The sequence below is a fragment of the Chenopodium album genome, chromosome 27 (genome assembly GCF_948465745.1).
Source record: "Chenopodium album chromosome 27, dcCheAlbu1.1, whole genome shotgun sequence".
Lineage (NCBI taxonomy): Eukaryota > Viridiplantae > Streptophyta > Magnoliopsida > Caryophyllales > Amaranthaceae > Chenopodium > Chenopodium album.
The window spans coordinates 29,715,252-29,732,260 of NC_137860.1; the positions used below are offsets into that span (position 1 = coordinate 29,715,252).

At 37.5% G+C, this 17,009-nt stretch overlaps 2 protein-coding genes and 1 non-coding gene across 3 annotated transcripts in view; 2 read left to right on the top strand and 1 right to left on the bottom strand.

Moving 5' to 3' along the window:
• The window catches only part of LOC145620260 (uncharacterized), an 82,887-nt gene that overhangs the window by 27,739 nt on the left and 38,139 nt on the right, over positions 1-17,009 (top strand). The window lies entirely within an intron of this gene.
• Positions 4,339-4,445, top strand: LOC145621828 (small nucleolar RNA R71). The gene has a single exon (XR_014108622.1). It is a non-coding gene; the product is annotated as a small nucleolar RNA R71 (small nucleolar RNA).
• Positions 6,105-8,597, bottom strand: LOC145621451 (putative disease resistance protein RGA3). The gene is made up of 2 exons (XM_081676179.1): positions 8,256-8,597; positions 6,105-7,983 (listed from the first exon to the last, which is right to left on the bottom strand). Exons 1-2 carry the CDS (start codon positions 8,468-8,470, stop codon positions 7,215-7,217), a joined length of 984 nt encoding a protein of 327 aa, XP_081532305.1. The 5' UTR covers positions 8,471-8,597; the 3' UTR covers positions 6,105-7,214.

Below are 17,009 nucleotides of genomic sequence, written 5' to 3' on the forward strand. Positions count from 1 at the left end.
TGTATGATCCACTCATAATAGTCCTTGTTTGCTTTGCTACTAATCACTACTCTTTTATCACCTTGTATATAAGAGACACTACTACATCAAGATCAATGGTAACTCCTTCCCTTCTTTTCTTGTTTATATTTTCCTTTTAGTCCCTTTTCCCCTTATTAAAAAAAAAAAAAAAAAAAAAAAAAAAAAAAAAAAAAAAAAAACATTTTTGCTTTTAGAATAGTCCTCAATGATGATATTGGATTGCATGTGATGGATATTTGCTTTCTTTTGGTAATAAAATTTCGAGTATGGTTTAGATGCCCTTGGTCGAACATAGAATTGGCTAGTTTAGGCTAGTGTGAGAATAACCTTACCGAATGTACGAAACCAAAAGTCTAGGATTGTGGTAAGAAGGTGTCGCCCATATCGAAGGAATTTGAACCCCGAAAGGTAGTAATTGATCCCACATTGTTCCCAAAAGTGAGGTTGTAATATTTTTCAAGCCTACTACATTTTGAATGAGTGGCAAGGATCCTCTTTGATTTAGTACCTAGATCGAGAACTTGAGTCTTAACTCCCAAGATCGCGGCCTAAACTACTCTTAGTGATCATGAAGATTATTATGTATTGTTCATTCGCACAAAGTTAAGGCATGTCATTCTTGTTTCATTAGTTCAATCTCTAAGTTGTTATAAATAATAGTTTGTGATGTAAATGCCAAGTTTGAAAAAAAAAAAAAAAAAAAAAAAAAAAAAAAAGAAAGAAAGAAAGAAAAAGAAGTGATGAATAGCCACCACCCTAGCAATTAAACAAGCTTGGGGGTGCATTTTTGTTTCAAGTTTATTCATAGTTTGTAATTTAGGTCAAAGTTAGGAACCTCTTTAGGTTTGATCTTAGTGTTATATATCTTAGCTTGACTTTAATTGCAAAGCACTTCTAGTTTTCTCTATGCCTTAACTTTGTGCCGTAATCCTTGAGTCTTGTAATGTTAGTAGAGTAGTTGAAGCCATAGTCGGTGGAGGGAGTTGGTTCACAAGCATATGGAGAGGGTACTTATCATTGAGATGTCGAGTGTTCTAAACCTTCTTTTGTTTATTTTTCTTCCGGCTCCTTCGAGGAGTCATGAGACACTACCATTAGGGGGAATTTGAACTTTGTGTTGGGGACGCGGTAAGATTGGTTGAATGGACCAAGGTTGAGTACATTCGGGAAGGTTAGCTAGGCCTTGGCTAGTCATGACCGTGGTTGATCTTAGGCATATACCTCATACTCGAGTTTTATTGCTTAAGGATTCTTTTATCTGTACATGTGCTCTTCTTTGAGCGGACTAATCTATTTGTTTCTTTTGCGCCAAGTGAATTGCTTAGGGACAAGCAATTGGCTAGCTTGGGGGAATTTGATAAGTGTTTTATTTGTCCACTTATCATGGCTTTTTAAAACACATTTTTGTACTCTTTCACCTACTTCAATCCCTTTTTCTAACTCTTTTTGTGCTTACTTGCATCTTTTGGGTTTTCCGTTCCTTTTTATGTGTGTGCTCGTGTTTGTAGGTTCAATGAGATTATGGTTAAGTAGCGTGAGCATGAAGACTTTCTCGAGGGAGCACTATCAGAAAGGAGCGGGCGTGCACCCTTAGAGGAGCGGCCGCTCCTCATCCCAGCACCACAATCTGCCTCCCCCTGCACATAAAGGAGCGGGCGTGCAGCCTTCAAGGAGCGGGCGCTCCTCCCTGTTTTCCTACATTCTGCCCCAAACTGCACATTAAGGAGAGGGCGTGCAGAGAGCCCAGGAGCGGGCGCTCCACACCCAGGAGCGGGCGCTCCTCCTCAATGGAGCGGGCGCTCCTCCTGTTCTGAAGCCTAATTCTTGACGGATTTTACGATGTAATCTTTGGGCATATAAATAGAACGCTTAGCTTCAGTTTTCAGGATCTTTTTTTCCTTCTAGTTTTCCTTAGGCCCTTAGTTCTCTCAACTCTCATTTATTAGCTTAGAACTTCTCAACTCAATCATTGAAGTAGATTAATCGAAGTTTGCATTCTTCCTTTCAACATTTTCTCAACTTTGAAGCATTTTAAGTAATCTCTTTCCTCTATCTCTTACTCTTTAATTTCAGTTTTTATTTACTTTGAATTGTTAATTTCTCTCTTGATCTTGCTTAATTGTTGTTGCATGTTCAATCTACTTTGTTCTTACTACTCTCTTCAATTTGTTAGATTAATTTTGAACTTAGATATTGTTGTTAGAATGTTATCCACCATGTTTAGTGAGTAGTTTCTTAACTAGGGGTTGGGTGAAGCCCCAACCAAGCCATGGGTTGATTGTTAATTGTGCTTGCATGTTCATTTTGGGTTGATGATTGATTGTTTAAGAATTGGTTAATTGCATGTGTAATTGGATGGCCACTTATTGCTCATGTATTCACTTCTATGCTTGCATTGAGAGATGGAGTCTAGCTGTGAGCCTATTCTTATATGATTATGCTAAATTCCTCTTGATTACGGTTCCTTGTTTGAATGATGTGGTAGTCTTAGTTGCAACAATTAGGTGAGAAATCCCAATTGTTTGTGCCTTGATGCTTCCTTGGACCGATCGAAAGACAAACCCGAGTTAGTAGTCTACTTCTTATCGTTAAGACTTGGTTGGCCTATCTTGTTAGTTGAGTTTGGCTTAGGAATGCTTAGTGTTGTGGCTTCGAAAGAAGGCAACATTGAGTGCCCTCTCTATCACCCAATTTGTGTTCGTGCTTGCCTATTGATTTGATCCGTTGGTTTGGTTGGAGTCGATCCCTATTTCCCCCTAGTGTTTGTCTCCATAGTAGTTATCTAATCAAAACCCCCAATTTGTGACCGAACTAGATTGCAACCGTTTCATACTCTCGGTGTACTTACCCATTCCCTGTGGATACGATCCTCTACTTACCCTAGACTTGTCTTAGGTCGGTTTAGGTAGAAATATTGTTTGGTTTTAGGGTGATCGTCCAACGACCGAATATCCCTCTACCAACGGCGCCATTTTGGTAGAGGAATAATCGGTCGTTGGACGATCACCCTAAAACCAAACAATATTTCTACCTAAACCGACCTAAGACAAGTCTAGGGTAAGTAGAGGATCGTATCCACAGGGAATGGGTAAGTACACCGAGAGTATGAAACGGTTGCAATCTAGTTTGGTCACAAATTGCGTTTTGAATGGTAAGCTACTATATAAAAGAACGCTAGCTTAGGGGAAACGGGATTCAACACCAACCAAAGCCAAGGAATCAATAACAAGGACAAATCATGAGTACACATAGAGGATAGAAAAGGAACTTAACATTGCCTTCTTTCAAAGTCACAACATAAATAATCCCTAGATTAAGCACTAACACGATAAGGATTAAGTCTCAAGGATAGGAAGTGGGTTTCTAGCTTGAGTTTGTCTCTCGATCGCTCCGAACTAGCATGAAGCTCGAATAATTGGGATTTCTCACCTAATTACCATACTAAAGCAACCTAGTCAATGAAACCAAACATCCAAAATCATGAAAGTAGCATGATCTAATTACACAAGAAACGACTCACTCCAAAACCCCATCTTTCGATGTGAGAAAAGGGATGAACACATGGGCATAATGTGGCCAACAAAATACACATGCAATTATCAATTCAAGCATAAACAACTATCAATCCAAGGTAGCACATGAATAATTCCAAGTCAATTAACCATAGCTTGGTTGTTTGACACATAGTTACCATTACCTTGGTTCCTATAGTTTCCTTGATTATTTTGAACATTTCTTTGGCCACTATATTGACCTTGACCATTTCCTTGGGTTTGGCCCCCTTTCCAACCAAAGTTTGGGTGATGTTTCCATCCCTCATTATAGGTGTTGGAATAAGGGTCATACCTAGGATTGGTTTGACCATTGTTGATTGCATTTACTTGTTCCATGGAAGGGGAAGGGGAACATGCATCATTTAGCAAATAGCATTCCGAAGTCACATGATCATCACTTCCACAAGCATCACAAGACATCATTTGTATTGACATGTTTTCATTCAATGAACTAGACGCATGTGAATTTTGACGTGGGGAAGGGGATAGAGAAGAGGATTGCAATTGATCAAACTTAGAAGATAAAGCATCTAATTTTGAATTAATCATGTTTATAGCATTTACCTCATACTTTCCTCCTTTTTTGGAAGTGCTTCTCTCATCGGGGCTCCAATCGGTGTAGTTTTGAACTACATCCTCAATGATCTTTAGTGCCTCCGTGGGTGGCTTGTTCATGATAGGTCCTCCCGATGCTCCATCCAAGAGTATGCGGTCCGACCTCAAGAGTCCTCTATAAAACCCATGGAGCAAGAGCCAATCTTCCATGCCATGGTGGGGGCATTGTTGTTGGTAGCTCTTGAATCTCTCCCAAGCATCATAGAGGGATTCGTCGGGCTCTTGTTGGAAGTTAGAAATCTTGGACCTCAACTCCGCCGTTTTCCCAAGAGGAATGAACCTCCCAAGGAATGCCGAAGTCACCTCATTCCAAGTATTCAATGAGTTTGGAGGCAATCTATCAAGCCAATCACTTGCCTTGCCCGTTAAAGAGAATTTGAACATGCTTAAGAGAATGTACTCCGGAGTAACCCCATTTGCCTTCACGGTGCTACAATACCGTGTGAATTGCTTGAGATGTGCAATGGGATCTTCATGCTTTGCTCCGGAGAATTGGTGACCCTCAATCAAGGTGATAAGGGCGGGCCTTATCTCAAAGTTGTTCGCTTCAATAGCGGGAGTAGCAATCCCACTTGCTTCTTGATATGGAGGAGGAACACCAAACTCTCTTAAAGTCTTGTTCGGAGCGGCCATTTCAAATTGGTGAAGAGGTGGAGAAGTTGGAGAATTTGTCCTTGGTGACTCTAATGGAATGGTGTCTCCACTAGACTCACTAGAACTAGAATGATCGGACTCAACTACCACTTGTGGCTCACTTGATGTAGCACCACTAGCTATCGCCCTCTTTTCTCTTCGATTTGCCCTTACTACCTTTTCAAGCTCGAGATTCAACGGCACAAGAGGAAGTGTCCTATTGCTGCGTTTGGGCATAAACAAAGAAGACTAGAAGGGAGATTAGTAGGTTAGTCAAAGAAAACAGAGAAAAATAAAACTATACAAATGAACTAGTCTCACATATCTCATAAGTAACTCAATGCTTAACGCCATTCCCCGGCAACGGCGCCATTTTGGTAGAGGGATATTCGGTCGTTGGACGATCACCCTAAAACCAAACAATATTTCTACCTAAACCGACCTAAGACAAGTCTAGGGTAAGTAGAGGATCGTATCCACAGGGAATGGGTAAGTACACCGAGAGTATGAAACGGTTGCAATCTAGTTCGGTCACAAGGGGTTTTGATTAGATAACTACTATGGAGACAAACACTAGGGGGAAATAGGGATCGACTCCAACCAAACCAACGGATCAAATCAATAGGCAAGCACGAACACAAATTGGGTGATAGAGAGGGCACTCAATGTTGCCTTCTTTCGAAGCCACAACACTAAGCATTCCTAAGCCAAACTCAACTAACAAGATAGGCCAACCAAGTCTTAACGATAAGAAGTAGACTACTAACTCGGGTTTGTCTTTCGATCGGTCCAAGGAAGCATCAAGGCACAAACAATTGGGATTTCTCACCTAATTGTTGCAACTAAGACTACCACATCATTCAAACAAGGAACCGTAATCAAGAGGAATTTAGCATAATCATATAAGAATAGGCTCACAGCTAGACTCCATCTCTCAATGCAAGCATAGAAGTGAATACATGAGCAATAAGTGGCCATCCAATTACACATGCAATTAACCAATTCTTAAACAATCAATCATCAACCCAAAATGAACATGCAAGCACAATTAACAATCAACCCATGGCTTGGTTGGGGCTTCACCCAACCCCTAGTTAAGAAACTACTCACTAAACATGGTGGATAACATTCTAACAACAATATCTAAGTTCAAAATTAATCTAACAAATTGAAGAGAGTAGTAAGAACAAAGTAGATTGAACATGCAACAACAATTAAGCAAGATCAAGAGAGAAATTAACAATTCAAAGTAAATAAAAACTGAAATTAAAGAGTAAGAGATAGAGGAAAGAGATTACTTAAAATGCTTCAAAGTTGAGAAAATGTTGAAAGGAAGAATGCAAACTTCGATTAATCTACTTCAATGATTGAGTTGAGAAGTTCTAAGCTAATAAATGAGAGTTGAGAGAACTAAGGGCCTAAGGAAAACTAGAAGGAAAAATAGATCCTCCAAACTGAAGCTAAACGTCCTATTTATATGCCCAAAAAATTACATCGTAGAATCCGTCAAAAATAAGGCTTCAGAACAGGAGGAGCGCCCGCTCCATTGAGGAGGAGCGCCCGCTCCTGGGTGTGGAGCGCCCGCTCCTGGGCTCTCTGCACGCCCTCTCCTTAATGTGCAGTTTGGGGCAGAATGTAGGAAAACAGGGAGGAGCGCCCGCTCCTTGAAGGCTGCACGCCCGCTCCTTTATGTGCAGGGGGAGGCAGATTGTGGTGCTGGGATGAGGAGCGACCGCTCCTCTAAGGGTGCACGCCCGCTCCTTTCTGATAGTGCTCCCTCGGGAAAGTCTTCATGCTCACGCTACTTAACCATAATCTCATTGAACCTACAAACACGAGCACACACATAAAAAGGAACGGGAAACCCAAAAGATGCAAGTAAGCACAAAAAGAGTTAGAAAAAGGGATTGAAGTAGGGGAAAGAGTACAAAAATGTGTTTTAAAAAGCCATGATAAGTGGACAAATAAAACACTTATCATATTGCTTTTATGCTAAGCTCGTGCAAGTCTAATACCCTCAAATGCCTACATTTTGCTAATATTGTGGTCACTTGTGATTCACAATTGGGCTGACGAATACAAGGCCGAAGAAACGTACGCAATCCTCTCAACTTTCCAAAAGTACCCCTTGGACTAAGCAAGGATGAACGCCAAATAGAAAGAGAGAGGTGACGAATTTTTCTGTCGAAAAGGCCTTTGCTATTGGCTTGCATCAAGTACAGCTCCTTCCCTGCTACTTCTACTGCAAGATCATGAATTAGATCGTGCATTTTACATGAATAAATTTCACCATACCGATTCTTTTTAATGTCTTGAAAAAAACATCTGTGAGATAAAATTGAAAAATAGTCCTCACCAACATCTTCTACGCTCTGCATGTCATTCAAAGGCTTAAGATAGCCTAATGCTGACCATAGATATATCGATCAAGTTCCTTACCTCAATGACACAATCCTTAGGAAAGAGAGCACAATAACTAAAACAACTCTTTAAATGCGGAGTAAGATGATGATAGCTAAACTTCAATATTGGCATTACGCTCATCTCACCTTGGCCCATTTCAAGCAACTCAATTCTCCGAAATATTCGCCACTTACTCTTATCATGACCATGCAACATTCCCCCTACAACCCTTATAGCCAGGGGAACATTTGCACATTTTTTCACAATGTCTTTACCAATTTCAACAAGGTCATCATCAACTTCTCTATTCCCTTGATTAAATGCTATTGTCTTAAACAAAAGCCAAGAATCACCATCAGGCAAACCTCTTAATGTGTACATTGGATCATCTCCTATAGCTCCCACCACCTTTTCTGAGCGTGTAGTCACCACAATTCGACTTCCTTTTGCACCTACCTGCAATAACTCCCTCAACTTAAGCCATTCGTCACGACTTTCGTTCCACAAATCATCAAGAATGAGAAAATACTTTGTCCCTTCTATACGTCTTCTGACATTTTTCTGCAGCCCATCAATTCCAATATCACCAGGATCTTGCTGAGTGGCAGACTTCAACATCTTACGGAGGATTTCTTCAATGGAAAACTCATCAGAGACACAGACCCATAACATCAATTCAAATGCACTTTTGATCCTACTATCGTTGTACACAAGTTGAGCAAGCGCAGTTTTTCCTAATCCTCCCATCCCAACGATGCTGACAAAAGAAACATTATCAGCTATTGAATCTGGCTCTCTTAAAAGCATAGCTATAATGGCCTCCTTGTCAGGATTTCTTCCTATAATACTATGTTCATGCACATAAGACCAGGTTTCTTCTCTTCTCTTAACAGGTCTATTCACGTCACTAATCCCAAACTCTGAATGATCTTTAGCAATGCTATCTAGCTTCTTTCTAATCTCCTTAACCTTTTTAGAAGTCCTAACAGAAAAAAGCAACTGATTCTCACTAGAGAAGAAAGCGCATACCTTTCTAGAGATCTTACCACCAGGCATTCTCTTCTGTCGTTCAGCAACTGTGGCAAATTTATCGAACAAATCATCAGCATCGTAGATTGCATCCTTGAGCTTGTCAAGCCAATACAAGCCCTGATGGTTGAGCTCCTGATGCTTTGACTCGGCATCAAGAAGGACATTCTTGATGGTTTCCACGGTGCCCCGAAGAGCCTCAAGTTGAGATTCATACCTAAACTTGGAGCATAACTCTCGCAATTCCTTGCATTCTAGAGCTGCAAACAGAGTTTGTGCAACACTCAACACTGTACCTGTGGCCATTTTTTCTTTATAACTCTCGTTTTATTTTTCGATGTTTTATTTCCTAGCCTATCTGCAAGAAATAGATTTGGAATGGAGTGAATCATAACATTAAATTGAAGTTGATAATTTATAAATTCGGTACTCAAAGTCTAAAAGATAGGCTCCCTAGTAAAGTGCTAAGAAATTTGCCATACTTTCTTTAGCTTTTCCCCGCACTTTCTCTCGCCTTTATTTGCACTAATTAGGAGAACTAATTGTGGTTAGTACTATGATTAAAGTAAACAAATACAAGTTTGCAGAAATGAAATTCTAAGAAACGGGTCCCTCACTACGGCGCTTTACATCCTTTTATTGACTAGACTAAACACGAATCTAATCTGAAATAATCAGATTTAAATTTAGTTTAACAACCCATTTTAGTAATTTGGTTAATACAATATGATGCCAGAATTGGAGTAATGCTAGTGCATAGCCGTGAAATAAAATTCAAAGACATAGGTCCGTTTATTGACTTTTATTGACTTGTCTTGACCAACAGTTTTTTAGCTTTTTATTCTCAATATTCACGGTTAATTTCATTCTTTTATTGACTTGTCTTGCTTCTAGTTTAGACATAGTCAAAATAATTGGCCATAATTAGGCACTATACCTTCAATTAGGAAAAAAAAAATGAAAAATGGTGGAGTACTAAACTTTCAACTTATTTGGATATGGACATTGAACACATTTATCTAATCAACTTCATTTAAATGGTGTTAAAAATTGACAAGAGAATCCCCCTTGATTTAGATTTAAGTATTAAGTCTTATTGCTTTATAGAAACTGCCTTATTGGTGTACAGAAATGATGGAATTTTATTATCATAGGATGCTCTAACGATCTGTCATATCCGTCTTGGTTTAGCTATAATTTTGTGCTTAGGTGCAGCTTCACTCTGTCAGTGACTCAGTGTTAGCATTAATTTTTTCGGGTAGCAATTGATCATCATTCATCATTTTTAACTTTGCAGTTGAGACGACTTACAACAGAAATACATCACCTGTCTTACGTTTTGCATAAGAAGGTATGTTATTGTGTGCTACACCTATATACTAAATCAATTCATTCAAGAATTTATTAGATTCAGGAGATGATACTGGTTATACCTGTAAACTAATTACATATAGCCTGATAATATTTAGTTTCCCTCTCTTTATATATATCCTTGATCATGAGTCTAAGTGGCAATGTTGTTTTCGGGATCTTTTGTGTGATACAAGTACTCATGGTCTATACCTTAGCCTTATGTCTGATTGATTTGGCTTTCTTCGTCATTACTGTAGTTTTTGACAGCTTGACGTGAAAAAATGATTTTAGAGAAGGTAAATAATATGTCACACATGATACTTTCATTAATTTTTCTCCATATAGCTGACAATTATGCTGTTCCAGGATAAGAATTCTCGGCTATGATTGCAAGCATAATTGGGAGTCATATACTCATATTTTGGCTTCTGTGACAAATCCTTGATTAGAAGATTTAAGGTTATATATATTGCCTTTAATCTTCTTGCTTATATTAGTAATGCTATCAAGTCTCTCTCTAAGCTTCTTAATCTTTTTAGAAGTACTAACAGCAAAAGGCAACTGGTTTTCACTGGAGAAGTAATCATGTACCTTATTGGAGTGCTTACCACAAGGCATTCTCTTCTGTGGCTCAGAAATGGTGGCGAATTCTTCATCGAACAAATCATCAGCATCATAAACGGCATCAATCCTTGAGCTTGTTAACTTAATCTAAGCCCTGATGGTTGAGCGCGCTCCTGCAGCTTGGACTCAGGACATTCTAAATGGTTTCGACAACACCACGAAGAACCTCAAGTTGGGATTCATACATCAATTTCAAGCATAACTCTCTCAACTCCTTGTTATGTAGTGCTGCGAATAGTGTTTGAGCAACACTTAGCACCAGTTCAGTAGCCATATTCTAGTGAGGACAAAAGCAAATTAGCAGGAAAAAAACAAGTAAATGCCATTCAAGTTAGTAAAAGGAAATTAATACTATTTGTATTGTTGGATTAGAAAAGGACTACTGAAAATTGTTGATATGCAATTTAGTTTGCAAAAATTGAAATGGTGATTCCTTCGGAATTGGTGCCAATAGCAAAATTATTGTTATTTCCACTATTTTTTTTTTTTTTATTTACCAAGAATCACTATGACAAATTATAATTCAACAGAATATTATGTTTTCAATTGAGCACAATGAACATTTGCGAAGTAAAATACAACAAATCCCTCAAAAATATAAACAAAAGGCTCCATATTTCAAAATATTACATAACAAAATTATGATTTTTTTTTTTTTTTTTCTTCTGAATATAACAGACTTGCCAAATTGATTTCTGTACAATTAAAGTTACCTGATCGGCTAATTGGCTTGAATTTGTAAGAAATTGAATTAGAGAAAGTTGAAATAATTTAGAATTGGGGTTTTGGTTTTCCGATTTTTTTTTTTTTTTTTTTGACGAGTCTGCTGAAAAATTACTGACAGATATGGAGAATTTGGCCCAAAGGTGGCTGCAATTTGTCTTGGATTAGCTGGTCATAAATCTCATAATCCATAAAGCTTAAATGTAGCCCATAAGCAAAGAATGTGCACTAGATGAATATTTTTTTAAAGATATGAACAAAAAGTGTGTATCTCTCGATCTCTCCATTATATTGAAAACTAGGCTTGACAATTCTGTCCGGATTCGACCCTATCGCTCTAATTCGAGGGAAAAAATTTACTTTGAGTTCGGGAAAAAAAAAGTCCAAACTGACTACTTCGACTCTGTTTAATTATTTCGACTTTGAGTCGAAGGAGGATCAGAGCCGAAAAAGTACAAAAAAAATTCAAGAAAAAATTTGACTCCAAGTTTAGTTGGTTGTTTGCTATTGCAATTGTAACTTATTATGAGTTTTTTTCATTTTATGATATTGTTGTTCTAATGTAAACAATTTCAAAAGTAGAGTGTCATGTTTGTTTTGAATTTCATTAATTGTTATTTTTATTGGACTTTGTAAATTGTCAATTTTTTTTACAAAAGTCTTCACAAAAAAAAAAAAAAAAAAATCTTTACCGAGCTGGGGGTGCAGTTGGAGATGCGGTGGTGGTGCGGTTGGAGGTGTAGTGGTGGCTGGTGGGTAGTTGTGAGGGAAGAGAGAGAGGTGTTTGGTTTTTTTTTTTTTTTTTTTTTTTTTTTTTGTTTTTTTTTTTGTTTTTGTTTTTGTTTTTGGTTTTTTTATTTATTTATTTTGAAGTTAACGGAAAGTTAATTTAAGTTAACTGAGAGATTAGAGTAGAGTTACATCGTAGACATTAAAGGTAACTTGGGGGTATAATGTGGAATTTTGAAAATAGGTGAGCAAAGTTTGGAAAAGTCAATACCTCAGGGACACTGTATAGAAAAACCCTTTATTTATTTATATAAATTATCTAATTAAATCTGCCAACAACTAAAGCTATGGAATTATGACATAAGACTAAATCGAAAAAACTTGTCGGACATGAGTTTTTGGTTAACGACAATTTTTGGCGGTGGTGATTTGATTATAGGTTGTTTTGGCGATGGGGAAAGGGAGAGGGTAGTTTCTGGTAATGTGGCAAGGTAGGGGGTGGATTTGTGGGTGGGGTTGGGAAAAGGGAGGTTGCTAGGGGGTAGGGGCTTGGATTGCTTTTTAAGAAATTTTTTTTTTTGTTTAATTTAATTTTTTGAAAGTTTTATGCCACGTAGATCTCTTCTATTAAGAAATGTTCTCCACAAAATTTGAACACACAACCTCGAATTTTAGAGTTGAGCATCTTACCACTAAGTTATGTGATATTTTATGTTACCTTTTGATACACAATATTAAAGTATAAAAAGTTTAATCGACAAGAAAAAAATGTAATGACCCGGGGCAACGCCCGGGCCCAAATACTAGTTAAAAAAAAAGGAAAACTTTTGTGTACACCCGGTTTTCATTAATTTATTACTGTACATCGGGTACACTTTTGTCAGATTTAATGTCACTTTTGTCAAATTTAGTGTCACTTTTGTCAAATTTATCAATGAAGCATAAATAACTCTTATATATGTCAGGATAACTTTTGTGCATTTTAGTGTAATTTTTGCACATTTTATTGTCACTTTATAACGGATGTTCGGTAATTTAGTGAACACCCGTTTTATTTAAAATTTTGTCCAAAAAAAAAGCCGGAAAGTTGAGACTATTACAAACGGATTATTTAATGTTAATAAAGCAATATTAAATTATTAAAGTGTAATTTTTTTGGATGGATTAGAACGTAATATTAGCAAGGATAATAGTAGCAAGGATAATAGGCTCAACAATGCTCCCAGTGAGTCACTTTCACTTTCTCTTGTATTGTGATTGCGATTTTGTGTTGAATGTTTTGTCTATTATTTTACATGATAGTTAAGTTGGTGTGAATCCCAGGATTTCTATCATCAGGGGTATAGTAATCACAATCTAACAAGGGGTTCATCTGTAATGTTCTTATGGAAAAAATTGCTAATCAACTTTGCTTGGTTTTGGGATTGTTATTTTGAAGTGTTGTGTATTGAAGGATGAATTCATTGTTTTTGTTTGAGCTTGAAGAAATGACTTAATACCCTGCTGTTTTAGTTATCCGAGCAAATTTGCTGAGCTCAAGCGCGTTGATTGAATGCTTACGTTATAATGATGTTGTTTTATTCTCAATCCGTGGACTTGATCTAAGTATTTAAGGAAGTTTAACATTTCATTGTACTTATCTCTTATGTTCATCTAGGGTGTGGGATAAGTTGGGTTAGGTGGGTGGAAAACGGTTTCATTTATATTCAAGGTTGAATATAATTTTAGCTTATTTTTGGTTTAAGCAATGAAGGCCTGGCATGATAGTTCTAGGCTAAGATGTGTTATAAAATAGAAAAGTGTGAAATGCTAGAGGAAGTGAAATCCGTTTGTGGACATGGAAGGCAGTCAACATATTTGATCTGTTTCGATCCAGGATTCGGACAATGGGGGTACGAACTCAATATGAAGCAGAAAAATAATTCAATAGAAAAAAAAAATTGTTCAATACCAATAAATATTACAAAATCCATATTACAAATAATAAAGAGACAAAGATTACATAAGTGACACATTAAATCTTACAAATGCATACGACGGGTTTTCATAACTTGAAAGCGATTAATTACATCATCATCACTAACTTGCAAAAACAAGTCCCTCTCAATAAATGTAAGTAAACAATCATTCATAAATTGGTCACCCATACTATTCCGCAATTTGTTTTTCACAATAGTCATCGAGGAAAAAACCCTTTCCACACTTGCGGTTGCTACGGGAAGAATCAAGGCTAGTGTTAAAAGTAAGTAAACTAGCTTATAATCTTCATGTTTCTCGGTTTCTACTAACTTCATGGAAAGCTCCCCAAGATCTTTGACATCTCGAAACCTTTAACAAAAAAATCAAGCTCGAAGGCTAGAGTTACCAAATCATTTTCCGAGAACTCATTTGGATATAATTCGGCAAGCCTAACCAATTTGCACTCAACAAAAGCCGCAAAAGAATTAAGTGGACTCAAACAAGCCATACAAGTAAGTAACTCCATGTTTGCCTCATTGAACCTATTGTTGAGCTCTTTAAGTTGCAAATCAATAACAGATAGAAACATTTCAACACGAAAACGATGAAGATTTGTAGCTTTTGCAAAGAAACGTTTTGATCTTCCACGGGGTTCATACATACCATTCATATCGGGAACTACAATGTCATGTTTGGCACAAAAGGAACATACCTTATTGAAAAAGTTTTCCCATCTATGATCTCTCATTCTTTGCAAACGTTCCTTAGTTAAAGAAACAAGAGTCATGGCATTAACAATATTTGTGTCCTTTCTTTGCAAAGCTTGACTTAAAACATCCGTGTAACCAAATATTTCAAGCATTAATTGTGTCATGAAAACAAATTCAAAAGACTCAAATGTAGCCATATATAATAGTTCTAGCCTTCCCTCGGTCTTCTCCATAAATGGGGTTGTTTCCATTTTTCTCAAGTACCTTCATAATTGTGGAATACGAAGTAGTGACATTCAAAAGAGTTTTTGTCCACTTTCAGTTTCACCCGATTCTAATGCTTGTAACACTTCTTGAGCTTGAATTTCTCTACGCTTACAAGAAACCCCAATGACATTCAACAAATAGCCAAGTTGTTCAAATAGCCAAATGCAATCATCATTATCCTTAGCAACCGCAACAAGGGTCAATTGAAGCTGATGTGCAAAACAATGAACATAATAAGCAGAGAAAGTTTCATTCTTGATCAAAGTTTTAAGCCCATTTATCTAACCCCTCATGTTGCTAGCACCATCATAACCTTGGCCACGAACTCTAGACAAACTCAATGAATACTCCATAAGTAAAGAGTCAATTGCTTGCTTAAGTGACAAAGAACACTACTAGAAAAAAGCCGATTTTCGACGGAAAAATTCCGTCGGAGACACTCCGTTTTCCGTCGGAAAAGGCGTCTCCGACGGAATTTCCGTCGGAAGCAGTTGTCGGAAAACAGGTCGTAGGAAAATGACCTTTTACGACGGAATTTCCGTCGGAACCACTCTTCCGACGGAATTTCCGACGGAAATCGGTCTGTCGGAAGAGGTTTTCCTGCCGGAAAATCCGTCGTAAATTTCCGACGGATTCATGTCGCCGGAAAGTTACGACGGAATTTCCGTCGGAAAATGCATTAAAAAAAATAAAAAAAAAAACCTGGTGCCACCAGACCCACACCTGCACCTCCACCACAACACACCACCTCAAAACAGGAAAAATTCTCCACCCCACATCACCAAAATAACAAACAATATTTAAAAAAAAATACAATTACCACAAAAAAAATCCAAACCAATAGATATACATATTAGATCAGAATTTCAATAAAAAGAAAAAACGAAAATTAACTATGATAATTACAATTATTTAGTAAATTCATAAACTAACATTTACATAAATAATTAGCTATATCTACAAAATGTTCAAAAAATAAAACAAGATCTACAATTTAACCAAAATTAAAACAAGATCTACAATTTAACCTAAGTTAAAACTAGATCTACAAAAAAAACCTTGAGACGCTCGCGATGGTAGCTGTTTTTTCGCGGCGGTGTTGTTGCGGAGGCCTTGAGATACTCGCGACGGTGGCTGTTGAAAGAGGCGTTGGTGTTGTTGCGACGGTGGTTGTTGTTTCGCGCCGTTGTTTGAGGTTGATGTTGGAGGTGGTTGTAGCAGTGGTGGTGTTGTTTGAGGTTGATGGTGGTGGTGGTTTTTGCAGTTGTGGTGGTGGGAAGAAAGAGGGGAAAGCGCATATAGAGAAGGAAGAATGAGAAACCACCACTAGTTGCGGTGGTGGTGGTTTTTGCAGTTGCAGTTGCGGCGGAGGTAAGAAACAGAGAAGAGGAAAGATGAGAGAAGGAACAGGAAAAGAAGAGGAGATCTGTAAGAGAAGAGGAAAGATGAGAGAAGGAACAGGAAAAAGAAGAGGAGATCTGTAGAGAGAAGGAAGAGGAAAGAGAAGAGAGAGAAAGGGGAAAGTGAGGAGAGAGAAAGGGGAAAGGGTAAGGTGAGCGGCGAAATGAGAAGAAGGGGAAGAATGAGGGAGCTGCGTGCTTTAGGGTTTCATTTTAAATGTGTTTTTTGTTTTTTTTTTTTAAAAATTATTTTCCGACGGATTTTCCACTTGCTCTTTTACTAGCCATGATGATGCTGGTCTCACATCTCCTCACTTCTGAATGGAGCCTCTGGATGTACCTTTTTATGTGCATGAATTGATCCAATGGATTGCACAATGCTATCAGCTTTGTGTAATAAGTCATTTTCTATTTTTTGTAGGTGCTGCCTGATCTTGTCATAATTATTGAAATGGTTGGTTACTTGTGAATCTTCAGTCTTGTTGCTATAGCTATTGGTGTAAAAGAATGATGGAATTTGGATTTCATAGGGTGTTGTATTGATCGGATCATATTCATCTTGGTTTGGTTATATCTTGTGTTTAGGTGCAGCTTCACTCTTAAGAGTCAATTACAAAATGCTAGTTTTATTTTGTTCAGACATCTGGGATGTGAAATTTCTTGTCAATGAAAATTGTTAGCATGGACCGTAAGTCCGTAACTGTGGAAACCTTGGTTTTTATTTGAGCTTGGGAAACATATTATAATGTTCAGTTCAGCTCAAGTATACACCCCAGTATAAAATCAAGATCTTGAAACTTCTGTTGTTTTCATGATTGCCATTTTCATTTTTCTATAGCAATTGATCATCATTTATCTCTTTGTACTTTGCAGTTGCACAACTTACAACAGAAATACTTCACTTGTCAGCTGTTTTGCACAAAAAGGTAAGTACTCTGTTATGGACCCTCAACATTTCTGATTTATTTGATTTACTTGGATTTTCTTAA